Source organism: Coloeus monedula, assembly GCF_965178545.1.
Source record: "Coloeus monedula genome assembly, chromosome: 27".
Lineage (NCBI taxonomy): Eukaryota > Metazoa > Chordata > Aves > Passeriformes > Corvidae > Coloeus > Coloeus monedula.
Genome location: NC_138807.1, coordinates 2,460,071 through 2,474,873, shown reverse-complemented (window position 1 = coordinate 2,474,873; position 14,803 = coordinate 2,460,071). Strand labels below are relative to the sequence as shown.

Here is a 14,803-nt window from a genome sequence, read left to right as displayed (position 1 = left end):
CCCCTTTTCTAGAGAACCCTGTCACGCCTCTTCTGTTACACAAACCTAATTGTTCATCTTTTTAATATTGCTTATAAAGCCACCGGTTGTTTTCCATCTGAACATTGTCTAAATTGACTTTAAAAACAAAACTGGTTTTCCTCCTTGCCTTTTCCCAGCGCATTGGTTACCTGGCTGCCTCCCAGTGCTTTCATGAAGGGACTGATGTCATTATGTTGACAACTAATCAGATCCGAAAGGTAAATGTTCGGTTCTTTATTTTTTCTTGCACTCTCTCCCCACTTGCACTTTTCACATCTGTACCGGGTATTTCCCTTTTAGGAATACAGAGATGCTTAAGTAGAATTCTTGATTTTCAGTCTCCTGTCATTCCACAAACTGAGGGATTAATGAAAACACTCAGGAGCTGTGCACAGCCCTCTGTGGTGCTGTCTCATACCAGCTCTGTGTTTGTTCAGCAGAGAATGGTGACAGAAATAACTTTGCTGGTCTCTAGGCAGTGCTTATAAGAATGTAACAGGCAGGAAAAATGTCCCCATTCCTGAAGTAAAATGAGCAGTCACATGGCTCCACAACATTTCTACTTGTGAGGGCTCTTTTTGTCTGTAATTCCAGATCAGACTTTGACTTCCCTGGTAGAATTGGGTGTTAAAATCATGAAGAGTGTATGGAAAGTTATGTTCTGTATTCATGTATCCAAGTGTGTTGTATTCATTTTCACAGAGCTCATCACTTAGGGTTACTGGGCTGCAGCATAGTTTTCCCATTCTTGAAGTTACAGATATTTTTTTAAAGCTCTTAACTTTCATTTTTTAAGTATCACTGCTTTAAAACTTGACTTATCCAGTACAAGATGTGCCTACATTTTTACCATCTGAGGAACCAAAATGTCTTTTACTTGCTTAAAAAAGATCAGTGGGATGTTATCCAGTATCTTCCCTAAAGAACTAGTGCTTTTCCCTTTATCTTTTGAACTATTCTGTGCTGAATATGAATATCTATTGTCTTTATTATGGACACTTTATTTTACTGAATTTCAGTCACTTACTGGCTACTTCTGCTTTGTGCCCAAGTTTTTACTTAAAAGCATCTTTTTTATGCCTTTTCATGTCTCAGTGATCCAACAACTTGAGATTTTAAGGATTTATCTGTTCTCAAAATACATTAAAGCCAGGATGAATTGCAGTTTTTTGCTCCTTAAGAAGTGGATTTCATTATTCTTAAAGTAGACTCAAATTTCCCCCCACCTGCAGCAGGTTTTTAAATGAGATGCAAATGGCACAGGACCCCTAAGGCCTGACTGACTATGTTTAGCTCTCCTGAAGCAGCTTCAGTGTCCACGTGAATCTGGACTCTTAATTCAGCAGTCCATGTGGGAATGCTCTGTGCAGCTTCTTCATATTTTGTTTCCTGATAACTACAATTTATAGTCTATACTTGAACATACTCAGAGATTAATTGTACTGTGGTTAAGTGTCTGAAGCTTAGAAAGACCTGAAAGACTATGGAGGGTTGGGTAGGATCCTGACTACAAATAGATCCAAGGAAACTTGACCAGTAAATGTGTTCCACACACATAACTTGTGTCCTGTTTTATGGACTGGAAGTTGTGGTGCTGCCAGGAGCTCAGAGGAAAAATAATCTCATTTCTCTACTAGATTAAGGTGGGACACCACTCACCAAGAGTGCTTGTTCCCAGTGAAATTGATGGCACTTGGAATTGGACTTAGCAGGGTTAGTGTTTAATACCAGTTTTTTAGGACTTTAAATATGTTTGTGATCCTGTAATGAGTGTTTAGAAACTATTTCCATTCCCAAAACACCACCAAGGTGCGACCTCTCTGATTGCTTTTATGTTGCAGTCATCCATCTCTTGTTTAATTATGATTGCTTGTGCCCATTATTAAACCCCAGGCTGGCTGTATTTTAGCAGGTGTTAGTAGTTGATAGATAAATATTCCCATGAAGCAGAAGCTCTGCTTCATTTATGTCGAATGAATAAAATTAGTCTGAGGAAGTTGTTTCTTGACATCCTGTGTGATCTTAAATTTTTGAGCCTGTTTCTCTTTTTTTAGGATCTGAGTAGCCCTAACCAGTATGATACTGGAGTTGCACTGACTGGCTTGTCCTGTTTTGTTACTCCAGATCTTGCCAGGGACTTGGCAAATGACATCATGACATTGGTGAGTTGATAAGATGGAAATAACTTCACCCTGTAATTATATTAAGTTATTCAAATCTGGTAAATATCTTAAATTTAGAGCTGATGCATGTTGGGATTCTGGGGAGCTTTTACAGACCTAAGTTAGATCAAGAGGATCACTTTGAAATATATTCATTAGTTTTGATGATAAACAACAATATTTTGCTCTTGCCTCAAAACTGAGTTTTCAAAAATCAGCTGAGTCTCCCTGGAAGAGCTTTGAAGACAGGAGTGTGAGCATAGGAGCTCTGGAAACAGATCTGCTCAGAGCCTGACTGCACTTGTTTTGTTAACAGATGTCTCACACAAAGCCTTACATCAGGAAGAAGGCAGTGTTAATCATGTACAAAGTTTTTTTGAAGTACCCAGAGTCCCTCCGTCCTGCATTTCCTCGCCTTAAAGAGAAACTTGAAGATCCAGATCCCGGTGAGTGGATTTTAGTGAATTCCTTCTGCTCACATATATGGAGGCCCATGTGCTTGTAGAGCTTGTGGGGAGAAGAAGCCATGAAAAATGCTGTAATCATCTTTTGGGCACTGACTCACCTGTTTCAGGGTAGTTGAGCATAGGAGAGTTTTGACAGGTGTTGCCATATTAAAAATATATTCTTTAAATATCCATTTCTTCAAACCCAAAGTTACTGAAAATGTATCAGTGCTTAAAACTTAATGGACAAAGCAGCTTAAAGTTTCCTGACTTGTTGCTTACTAAACTTGGCTATTGAAAATATTTGAGTTGATTTCAGGGTTTGGAGTTCCGTTTTTGTTATTTCCTGTGCTTTTTTAGCAAGCTGCAGCTATTGACTTGCAGTGGACACACTTAAAATTATTTAACATCCCTTAGTGTATTCTTTATTTATTTGAGTCCAGACTGTTCTTTGGGCCCCTCAGTACTGTGTCAATGCAGGTCAGCAGCAGCAGCACAGGAAATTAGCAATTGCTCTGTATCATATTCACATTTTTACTCAGTCTTCAGGAGCTGCTGGTGTTCTCTCACTGCACAAACACTTGGTTTAGGAGTTCTGTGTGTGCTGTGTGTCTGTGATTTCCACTGGATTTGTATCTGCATTTACAGGGGGAAATTTAATTGCATTTCCTGCACTATTTGATTGTGGGCATGGAATATTCATCTTCCAGGGACAATGTTACTAAAGAAAGCAAAATACACACAACCGTCACCTGCAGAGAGAGGAAGAAAATCCCTGTTATGCTTTATGGAGAGAAGGATTGCTCTCTCCTAGGACACCCAGCCTGTCTAGACTAAAACATTCCAAACTGACACCAGTCCATGTAGAGACTGAGCAATGAGAAGGGAGTGAACTTGTCCAGTCAGATTGTTTAAAGAATTATTTGTGTTTTGTATTTAAACATGTTTAAATAATACATATTAGAGAAGTCAAGAGTGATTGGGAATTCTCTGGTGGATGATTATTGATTGTGTTGTCTGTGTCCCACAGCCAGCTCTCCACAGTCCAGGGCAGGGATGTGGCAGTGTCCTGTTTTTTCTCATGCTGGACCCAAAGCAGATACATGGCTTGCTGCTATATTAGAAAATAGTCAGAATTAAATAAAACCCTTTCTCAGTTTGCTTTTGCATCCTTGTATTTACTTCACTGCCTCGGGGTTGGGAATGAGGCCAAACCATTGGACACACAGGTCTGAAGCTTCAGCTGCTTTTGCTATGGGGGTTCTGCACCAGAAACTTCAATTACAGTGAAGGCATTGATGGGATTTGTGCTTTTCCCACTTGTTTTCCCCAGGTGTGCAGTCTGCTGCAGTAAATGTTATTTGTGAGCTGGCTCGACGCAATCCCAAAAATTACCTTTCCCTTGCTCCGCTCTTCTTCAAGTTGATGACATCATCAACCAATAATTGGGTTCTCATTAAAATTATAAAACTGGCAAGTATTCTGCTTTTTGTTTACAGAATTAGGGTTCTCATTAAATTACCTTGGTTGTGAGAATGGATTTCTTGCTGGAAGGCACAGTTACCATTCAATCTGAATAAAAAGAAACCAGGAATATCTTCTAATGTTTGTGAATGTAACCAAAGAGAAAAATATGTTAATATAGCTTGGTTTAAGTACAGTGAGCTGTAATTTACATAATGTTTTGAAGGTGTTGAAAAGCAGTTATTAACTCACTTTTCTTCTCTTTGAATAGTTTGGTGCTCTTACTCCATTAGAACCAAGACTGGGAAAGAAACTGATTGAGCCCCTGACCAACCTCATCCACAGGTACGTGTGACAGACCCTGCCTTGTTCAGTCAGGACTGGGGAAGGACCTGGTGGGTGGATCAATAGCTGGGGGGGATGCATTTTTTAACAACTTCTTGACTTACAGTATATTGGCTTCAAGTATCAAAAAATAATCTCACATCAGGATTGTTTCTGAAAAACCTGAGGTAAAATACCTTAAAGGAAAGTCTCTGGGTGTCTGACTGTCAGCATGAATTCCTCCAAAGAGTGCATGAAAATTGGGGCAATTTGCTTTCCTTTCACTGCATTTCAAGCCAGAGATGACTGTGGAGGACGTATAAAAACTCTGGCTTACAAAAGGCTCAGCTGTGTATTTGCCTCTCCTGTTCACCTCACACATTTGATTCCTGACTTTTGGGAGTGCCTTACCCACCAAAGCAGTGTGACAAGGAATATATTAAAGTCCTTTCTCATACATTTGGCAGCTCAGATGTGTTTTGAAAGAGGTTCTTGTAATACATGTGTTCTAAATGTAGATTAAATAAAGTAGAAGATATTTCCTTGTCCCTTGTTAATGCTGGTTTGTGGTGGTGTAGTGGTTCTAATTCTGAACTGAAATCAGGAAATAGATGCCTTGGAGGGAATACTTGGATTCTCCCAGTTCTGAAGAGGAAGTGTGATCTTATACAGGAGTAGTTAAGTGAAAAAGTTTTTCTTTTCATATGACAGAGCAAGGTTTTAAGCAGATTTCTCTGTAGCCTTGAGAGCAGCTCTAGCCAAGTGATTTCTGTCCATCCTCGTATTCCTTTAAGGCAGACCAGCTCAGAGCAGACCAGCATCCAGATGACAACCTGCAGGGAGTTGTCAGCAGTAACAAATAGATACAACCCACCAGAAAAAGCAGGAAGATGGACAATCCTACCTCCTGTCCCCAGCTCCCACTTTGGTAATTCTTAGCTGTGAGGTCTGGATCCGCTTTGGCTTGGTCTCCATTCAGTCATTTTGGATCTCATAATGAGTCACAGCACCCTGAGCTGTCCCACCAAGTGCCCAGGGAGCAGAAGTGTTGGTCTTGGTTCTCAGCATCCCATCGTGGCCTTCAGGGCATTGCTCTGCTGCTGCCTCTGGAGCTGTGCTCCTTCCCTGTGTACCCTGCACTTGGAGCCTGTTCCTTTGGGGCTTGGGAGGTTCCCTGTTTCCCACTTGTATCGATCAGGCTGTGTGAGGATCTCTGCAGTCCTCAGAACTGCACTGTCTTGTGTGTTCAGCTGGCAAAAGCAGCCTTGAATTTGAGATTTGGGGGAAATCAGACATTGGAAATGGGTTGCTGACTTCCAGGGATGGGAAGTGTGTTCCTGCCTCCCAAGGCTCTGCTGCTGGGGCGTGACTCACTCGCTTGGAGAGAGACTCGAGCTTCTCCATCTGCCTTGTCATGAATTTTTGACCTTGGGCAGAAGATTTAATTTGATTCTTGGACAAGATTGCTTCATTATTCTGTGACTGGTGCTGGAGTTTGAGTAACCACTTCCTTCCTCATTCCTTGTGTCACAGTGCTCTTGCTTGCTGCTTTTCCAGGAAGATTTTTGGGGTTTTAGACATTTGTTTAAAAATTCCTCCCCCCAACAGTTTTTAAGTGAGAATAATTTCATCTGTTTGAAGGGATATGGAACAGAATATTGACAATTTCTTGTGACGTTCAAGGTGCTAACTAGCTCTGAAATACTGCTGACAACTCTTCAAAATGTGCTGGTTTATTCCTTATTTAATATACTTGATTTCTGTTTCAGCACCTCAGCCATGTCTCTCTTATATGAATGTGTGAACACAGTAATAGCAGGTGAGAACTGCAACTTGGAACCTAGAAAAAAAACGTGATGAACTTTGTCATCAACTAACACCATCTGTAAACCTTTTTTCTTTAACTTAATGGATTTTTTTAATACAATAAGTCTCCTGGCAAACTTTGTGTCACTGTGGGGCTGAAATCCTTTGTTGTCAGTGAGTGAGGCACAGTCCCTCCAGCTGTGTTGTTTGCTGAAGGCTGAAACCAAGCACAGACAATGAGATTATTTATGTGCAAGCTCCTAAATGTTGCTACAACTACAAAATTTACCAGCAGCAATAGAATTAAAACAAGAGTGATGTCTCTTTGCCAAGTTTTCTTATGTGATGATGGATCAGATTTTTTTTTTTTTTTAATTTTGCAACTTTGCAGCTTAAAAGTGGGGTGTAATTCCTTAGAGGAGGCAGTTGGAATTACTGATTGGCAGTTTCGGTTTCTGGGGAGGGGATATGAACTCCGTAACTGGGAGGGTGAGAGAAAACAAAGGCAGAAAGGGATAACACAGTATTGCAGCTCAGGCTCGGCACTTTTCCTATCAGAGTGTGGAGCAGAGGGTTATTGACATTCACAGATTGTCTGTCTGTCTCCTGAGGGTACTTTGGATAATGGTGCAGAACTTGCTGTGCTGGGTCAGTTCAGAGAGGGAAGAGAGATCTGTCACTCACTATGTATTCCTTCATTCCCTCAGGGAAATGAGGTGTCATGATGGGAGGGAAAATAACACGGAGGGTAATTCCATTGTGGATGAGAGAGGCCTTCACTGAGATCCAGTGGGGTCGTCCTGTGGGTAGAGGGGTAATTCACCCACCCAGGACACCTCAGGGCTGGTGATGTCAGACTCAGAGCCAGCAAATGAGCCCTGAAACACCAGAGGAGCACCTGGCACCTGCCAGCTCTGGAGGTGACAGTGTCCAGCACAGCTTCCCTGCAGGGACAGAGGGCAGCACGTGGCACCTGCTCAGGCACAGCTGGGCTTGGCTTGGCTGTGCTGTGCCAGCAGCAGTTACCAGGGTGAGCCCACCTTTTCTGCAGTGGGGCTGTGTGCTGCCAGAGCTTTCAAATGTCCCATATAATCAACAGTGGCTGGCTTGATTAAAGCTCCAATCTAATCACATTGAACTCTGGGCTCTGTTGCTGCATCCCATTGCATTAGGAAAGTGCACAATTAAAAATTCAGCTGTACAGTAGCTGCTAATGTATTTACAGCCCTGACTGCTACCTGATGTCAGTGAAATAAACCTTAGTGAGAGCAAAGAAGAGCAGCTTTGACCTGGCTGTTCCAGCTGTTACACTCATTTTTCTGGCCCTCTTATTATTACTGTGACGGTATATGAAACTATAAGTTTATGTCACAACCTTCTCTCCTCCCTTCAGACCCCCAAAAATCCAAGCAAACAGACAAACAATAATCTGGCACCTTTCCCTGAGAGCTGAGCTAGGCGTGCACTGTCAGGTGGTGTTGCAGTCACTCACAGCACAGAAATACTGACTGGAATTTGTGCTTCTGTGTTTCAGTTCTGATCTCTCTGTCCTCGGGGATGCCCAACCACAGCGCCAGCATCCAGGTGCGACCCTGGGCTTGGGGGTTGCTTGTTCTGCTCTGCTGTGGGATCCCAAGGGCCAGGGAAAATGGGATTGTGTTCCTCTGCCAGAAGTTACAGCTACTGAAGTGCTCTTCTTGTGCAATCCTGCAGACTGAAGCATTTCCTATAGAAATTCTCCTACTTATTTCACTCTAAAATGTAGAGTTTGAGAGTTTTCCCAACTTTTATTCATTCCCTGCTATCAAGACAGTCACACAGAGGTTCCTTTTGTTTGGAAATCTGTTAATGCAACAAAACCCTCTCACCTGGAGACCTCAAGTCTTGGTCAGATACTTCCTTGTGTATTGAGTAAACTTCATGAGGACTTACTTTAATTAAGACCTGTAATAAACATGGTGTGGTCTTTTTTTCCAGCTTTGTGTTCAGAAGTTGAGGATATTGATAGAAGATTCTGACCAGAACTGTAAGTATGGTACTTGTCTTCATGAAGCTGTTGGCTCCCAAGCACTGGGGAGATGCTGCAGCAGCCTCAGAGGGATTGCAGTATCTGGTGTGCTGTAAACAATTGCTGGGGGGTTAATATGGAAATAATTTTTGATGGCAAGCACTTCTTTATAATAATATTTTTTAAAACAAATGACAGCAATTATTACTGCTGTTTGTGGTCTTGTAAATCTAAACCAGTTCTTTCCATGCTCTGGGATTTCCCTTTTTATAGACTGGCTGCTTGGAAAGCAGTGATAGCTATTTTCAGCAGCGTGAGCATAGTAGTAAAATGCAAGAGTGTTGACTTACTTTAGTCACTACAAAGAATACTGGGAAATTTTTCTTTTGTGCAGCTCTTTTTTCCTTCCTTCTCAATTTTTCCCCTTGAGAACAGGACTGTTACACACCAATCCTCAATGCTTTTAAAGCTGTGTTTACCTCAGGATGCCTGTTCTCAGATCCCAGCGTTTCTATTTATCAAATACATATTTTTGAATCAATGATAAAGCTTGAGGTGCAGGAAGAGCCTGATGAGGGTTATATATGTAATTGCTTGCCTTTCTATGGGATTATGAAATTAAAGACCGTAGTCTCTGTTGCATCCTTCTCAAAAATGCTTTTCTTCATCACAGATTTTTATTCAAGTGTTTCAATACCAAGTGCTTCTACTGAAACCAGCTTTAAGATTTCATGCTCAGCACAAAGCAGTGTTTCTATATTTGGAAAGAAGTTTTATTTTGTCTTTCACAGTGAAGTACCTGGGACTGCTGGCTATGTCCAAAATCCTGAAAACACACCCTAAGTCAGTTCAGTCTCACAAGGATCTCATTCTCCAATGTTTGGATGACAAAGATGAGTCCATCCGACTCAGAGCTTTAGATCTCCTCTATGGCATGGTATGTTCCTACATTTATTTCCTCTCCAGATCCCCTGACCCTTTAGGTAGGTGATGTTTAAGGAAAACGTGCAACTGTCTCTGCCAGAAAGCAGAGCAGAGACTTTTGATAAGAACTCCACAGCAGACTTTTGATAACAATTCCCATATCTTTTCTGGCACTTAGGACAAGTAAAATATGTGGCTCAGCATGAGGGCTTTAAAAAATCTGATTCAGACTGGGAGGAGTTTCTCAGTTCAGGCCCTGTTGGAAATCACCCATTTTGAAATCCATTCCACTGGATGTTAATGACTCCTAAATTGTTTCCTTTATAAGCAGAAATGTTTTGAACTCTTAAACTTTCTAATCTAGCAGTAGAAAATTCACTTTCTCTTGGATTTTTGTACTGCTGATAGTAATACTGATCCTCAGCTCTCCCACAGCTGAGGTCTTCACAGAATCAACTGGGTTGGAAAAAACCTTTGAGATGATCAAATCCCAGCCTATGACCTAACACCACTTGTCAGCCAGGCCATGGCACTAAGTGCCACATCCAGTCTTTTCTTAAGCACCTTGTATACTTGTGCTGGCTCTTTAACAAGAACATTGAATAGTATTAAACAGGTTCATTTTTGGATTGGGGCCTACAGGGGTGGTTCTGGTTTCTTGTTAACATGATATGGGTCCAGCAAAGAGCCAGCAGCTGCTTGACTGGAACTGTATAGGAAAGTGACTGGACCCTTCACCACCTCTTTAACAGGTCTCCAAGAAGAACTTGATGGAGATTGTGAAGAAACTGATGATTCACGTGGATAAAGCCGAAGGGACGACGTACCGAGATGAGCTGCTGACCAAAATCATAGACATCTGCAGCCAGTCCAACTATCAGTACATCACAAACTTTGAATGGTCAGTGCTTTCAGCTGCCAGCTTGGAGCTCATCACAGAGGCAATGCAGGATTGTCCTCCGATACCCATCCATCCCTTTCTGTAGGTACATAAGCATCCTGGTGGAGCTGACCCGGCTGGAGGGCACGAGGCACGGGCACCTGATCGCAGCCCAGATGTTGGATGTGGCCATCAGAGTGAAAGCCATCCGGAAGTTCGCGGTGTCCCAGATGGCCATGCTGCTGGACAACGCCCACCTCATCGCCAGCAACACCCAGAGGAACGGCATCTGTGAGGTGCTCTATGCTGCTGCCTGGATCTGTGGGGAGTTCTCCGAGTAAGTAAGAGCCTGGTGTGCTGTGAGCGGCAGCTTTTGGGCAGAGACTGAAGTGTATTTTTGAGAGAAGGGTGGTTAATGCCACCAAAGTGATTGTTTTTCTCTTGCTCCCTCACACCATCAACTCATCAGCTCTTTCTAGCCAAGACATTTTTAACTCTCTGGTCATTTTTCCTGTCTCACCAGCCTTGCCCACTCATGCAGGAAGCCATAGTAGTGAATCATAGTATCCCAGAATATTCTGAGTCAGAAGGGACCCTCAGGGATCATCGAGTTTTAACTCCTGGCCCTGCACAGACACCCCAACAACCCCAGCCTGGGCATCCCTGAGAGCGCTGTCCAAACGCTCCTGCAGCTCTGGCAGCCTCGGGGCCGGGCCCATTCCCTGGGGAGCCTGGGCAGTGCCCAGCAGCCTCGGGGGAAAGAACCTTTCCCTGAGCTCCATGCCCAGCCCTGACCCAGCTCCAGCCGTTCCCTGGGCTCCTGTCCCAGAGCAGAGCTCAGCCCCTGCCCCTCCGCCTCCCCTCGGGAGGAGCTGCAGCCCCCAGGAGCCTCCCCTCAGTCTCCTCTGCTGCAGCTGAACGAGCCAAGTGCCCTCAGCTGCTCCTCAGACCTTCCCCAGCTCTGTGTCCCTCCTTTGGACACTCTCCAACAGCTTTGGACTCTTCTGATCTTGTAGGTATAAGCTATTAGATCTTAAGATGTTGAAGGAACTCCTTAATCACTAAGGTCCACCCCCATTTATATTATCAGGAACATGTTCAATCACCATGTTTGAATTAGTTCTTTCTCTTCTCCCTATTTTGCCCTTGTTAAAAGGTTTTTGCGGAGCCCCATCTTCCTGGAATTAAAAGCTGTCATCTTTTTGCTGAAAGTTTTTTGGTACCCACAGTAGCACAGTTTTTAATGTTCTTGTACCAACACAGTTTTTTAGCTTTGACAGATGTTTCTGTGTCTTGTTTGTGCAGATACAGCTGTTCCCCAGCTTTTATTCTGGTAGATTGGACAGGTGTGGTACTGTAGTTTCCTCTTACTCCAGCTGGTTTGGTGTCCCCTTATAACTGCCACTCTGAGCACTGGCTCCAGTTTCAAGTCACACTCTAGGTGTGATATTGAGGAAATGCTGGTACAGCTCAGATCTTCATTTTCTTTAAAAAGTTGTACAAAGAAAGCTGCAGATGAAGAAGTAAGAGAATATGCTCCTCTTTTCCAGCATGATCACATTTTTACTTAGAAACAACTTTAGCTTTTAGTTTAGTTCAGTAACTTTTTTGTGCATCTTCCATTTAGTTGTGAGCAGACAATTTTGAGTAAGAACATGAGATTTGTTAAAACAAAGTGCTGTGATCTGTATTCCTTTGTGTATTAAGCTGGATTTTATTTTTGCTGCCTTTCATCTGTGCACTCTGTCCTTACAGACACCTCGAGGAAGCAAACCAAACCCTAGAAGCAATGTTGAGGCCTAAAGTTACAACCCTGCCAGGCCACATCCAGGCTGTTTACGTGCAGAACATGGTGAAGCTCTACGCATCCATCCTGCAGCAGAAGGAGCAGGCTGGGGAAAAGGAAGCAGCTCAGGAAATTACACAGCTGATGATCGAGCGCCTGCCTCAGTTTGTGCAGAGTGCAGATCTGGAGGTTCAGGAGAGGGTAAGAGAACAAAATGACTTTGGGATTTATCATGGGAAGTCTTGGAGCAGGTCTGTGGTTCTGTGTGGTCATGCATGTTTTCTATAAGCTGTTATCAGTGACAAGGCCCAGATCTTACTGCAGTTTGATGCCATCTCTGAAGGCTGCCAGCAAGATCTTCACTCAAAACAATTTAATTTAAAAATCATTCAGGCACATAAGGGCACAAAAATGACCCAGCTGAAAGAGAGGCTTAATATGGACTTCTTACGTTTGCTCCAAATCTGCAGTTTATGCTGCTTCTCTTAATTCCCTTAATGGAGTAAAACACTTACCTTCTGCTGACTTCAGTTGATTTGTTTGGTTCAGCTTGTTAAATATTACTCTGAAACTACTTCTGCATTTGTTTTTAGGCTTCTTGCATCTTGCAGCTAATAAAATACATTCAGAAGCTACAAGTAAAAGAAGTTCCTGTAGCTGAGGAAGTGATAGCCCTGTTTGCTGGTGAGCTGAACCCTGTGGCTCCTAAAGCACAGAAGAAAGTCCCTGTTCCTGAGGGGTAAAGTTCCTTCTCTCTCCCAAACCCTTATTTAAACTTTAAATAATAAAGCAAAGTATATGATGAGATACTGAAATACTCAGGGGTACTGAGTCAAGCTGTTTGTTTGCTGCAATTCTTCCCAGCCTGGACCTCGATGCCTGGATCAATGAACCTCCATCAGACAGTGAGTCTGAAGATGAAAAGCCCAAAACAATATTTCATGAGGAGGAACAAAGGCATTCCAGACACAGACAGCCAGAAATAGATGAGGAGGAACTGGCCAGAGTGAGTGAACGCTAAAATGCTTTTCCCTACATAATTCAGTAGTAATCTAAGTGGTGCTGAAGCAGTGGGGGCTGTTGTGGATTCTTCACGTAGCCAGGGAGCCTTTCTGCTCTCCATAGCTCAGGGAAGCTGATCATTGATGTGAGCTGATGCTCGTGGACTTCAGCAGCTCCTGTGAATGGCTGTAACATGACTGTTCTCAGCAGTGATCCCATCTTTCCTGCCTCTGACCTCTTTGGTTTCACAGAGAGAACTTGGTGTTAACACGAATCTTCACTTCTTCCTCCCTCTGCAGAAATGAAAACAGAAGTGTTCCAATTGCTATCAAAGTGATCTCTGGGAAGTTATTATCTCCAGTCTGTAATGAAAAAGCAAAGTGTTCTAAGGAATATTACAGTATCATGTACAATAGCTTGGGTTGGAAGGGACCTTAAAGCTCATCTCATTCCACCCCCTGCCATGGGCAGGGACACCTTCCACTGTCCCAGGCTGCTCCAAGCCCCATCCAACCTGGCCTTGGACACTTCAGGGCTGGGAATTACTAATGGTACTTGCAGTTCTCTCCCGGTATGTCTGGTAACTCGGAACTGCTTTGTCACACACAAGCTGCTCTGCTCTAGTCTTTTCACAGTAGTTATGTATTGTTCCAAAAATGCAGGGAGATTTTGTTTTGCACTTTGGTGTCTTTTATCTCTTTGCTTACAAACAAACATTGTAACTGCAAATCCTGTTTTGCTTTTAGCGTCGAGAAGCCCGGAAACAAGAACAGGCAAACAACCCATTTTATATTAAAAGCTCTCCTTCCCCTCAGAAGGTGAGTCTGAATTGCAGTGTCTCACTGACCTCTGCTCTCACTGTGTGAAGGCTCCCTGAGTGTCAGAGCTTCAGCCTCCTCTGGGCCATTCTGGTATTTCCCCTGCAGTTCTGACTACTTTATAATGTGTGTGGGCTGGAGTGGCTGCCTACAACTGTTCTTATAACTCCTGTTTGTGTTGAGAATCTCCTGAGTGACCTGATACCCCCAGAGCAGCCTGTGAGTCTGTGCAGTTTGTCCCAGCCCTGGGTGATGGCAACATTCACATCCCCAGGCACTTTGCTCAGAGCCCTGCAGAGCTGGGTGACTCTGGAGCACACACTGTGTTTTGTGGATCAAAAAGTTGCTGTGGTTTCTGAACACCTTTTTCAGGGAAAGCACTTCCTTTATTCCCTCTGTATCTGAAGGACTGCCCCATGTTCCTCACCTCCAATCTCCAACTTTATCTTCTGAAGGGGCAAGTTATCAGCAATGAAACACAAACCAAAAATTCTTCAGAGGGCTGCAGTAATTCTTCAGGGCAGTAGTGGGGTTAAAAAACTGTAGCTAAGAGTAGGGCCCTTTATAATAGTTATCAACTGGCTTTAAAACACACACTGCTACCTCACAGGATTAGTAACACACTGTTCCATTCCTATCCTGTATAATGTTCACTTAAGGTATTGAACTGCTTGATGGTTTGTAATGTGTCTATTTACAGACATTTGTGCTGGTGGTGCTCAGAACATAACAAATCTTTCTTTTCCCAGCGATACCAAGACACTCCAGGGGTGGAACATATTCCTGTGGTCCAGATCGACCTTTCTGTCCCATTAAAAGTTCCAGGTAAACACAGCTAATCTTCAAAAATAATTAAAGAAATTCAGTTAAGCAAAAGCCATAATTCCTTCTTAGGAATTCCACCTGAGGTTTTGAAGGGCAAGGAACACGCTTTCATTAGAGTCTTAAATATATCTCCTTAATTAATGTTTGAAAATACTACTTTGTACTCTGAGTTCCTTTCAAGATAATATCAGAAATAATTCTGTGATTAGGAATATTGTGCAGCTAGGTCTGTAATGTGTAGAGTAACTGCTGTTCTGTGTGGCAACAGTCACCTTCAAAATATCTTGGGGGTCTGATGGAGGTGATCAGTAGACATTAAATAGAATCTAATGGTAGA

The 14,803-nt window shown here is 42.9% G+C and overlaps 1 protein-coding gene across 1 annotated transcript in view; it reads left to right on the top strand.

Annotated features, from left to right (window-relative positions):
- Nucleotides 1–14,803, top strand: part of AP3D1 (adaptor related protein complex 3 subunit delta 1) — a 41,337-nt gene that overhangs the window by 15,119 nt on the left and 11,415 nt on the right. The window contains exons 4-19 of the mRNA XM_082297749.1: nt 159–239; nt 2,076–2,183; nt 2,500–2,629; nt 3,963–4,102; nt 4,365–4,438; nt 6,187–6,236; nt 7,758–7,807; nt 8,201–8,249; nt 9,023–9,168; nt 9,908–10,056; nt 10,142–10,372; nt 11,791–12,022; nt 12,415–12,560; nt 12,686–12,827; nt 13,570–13,641; nt 14,391–14,466. Coding sequence (XP_082153875.1) covers nt 159–239; nt 2,076–2,183; nt 2,500–2,629; nt 3,963–4,102; nt 4,365–4,438; nt 6,187–6,236; nt 7,758–7,807; nt 8,201–8,249; nt 9,023–9,168; nt 9,908–10,056; nt 10,142–10,372; nt 11,791–12,022; nt 12,415–12,560; nt 12,686–12,827; nt 13,570–13,641; nt 14,391–14,466 — 1,876 coding nt within the window. The remainder of the gene's footprint in view (nt 1–158; nt 240–2,075; nt 2,184–2,499; nt 2,630–3,962; nt 4,103–4,364; nt 4,439–6,186; nt 6,237–7,757; nt 7,808–8,200; nt 8,250–9,022; nt 9,169–9,907; nt 10,057–10,141; nt 10,373–11,790; nt 12,023–12,414; nt 12,561–12,685; nt 12,828–13,569; nt 13,642–14,390; nt 14,467–14,803) is intronic.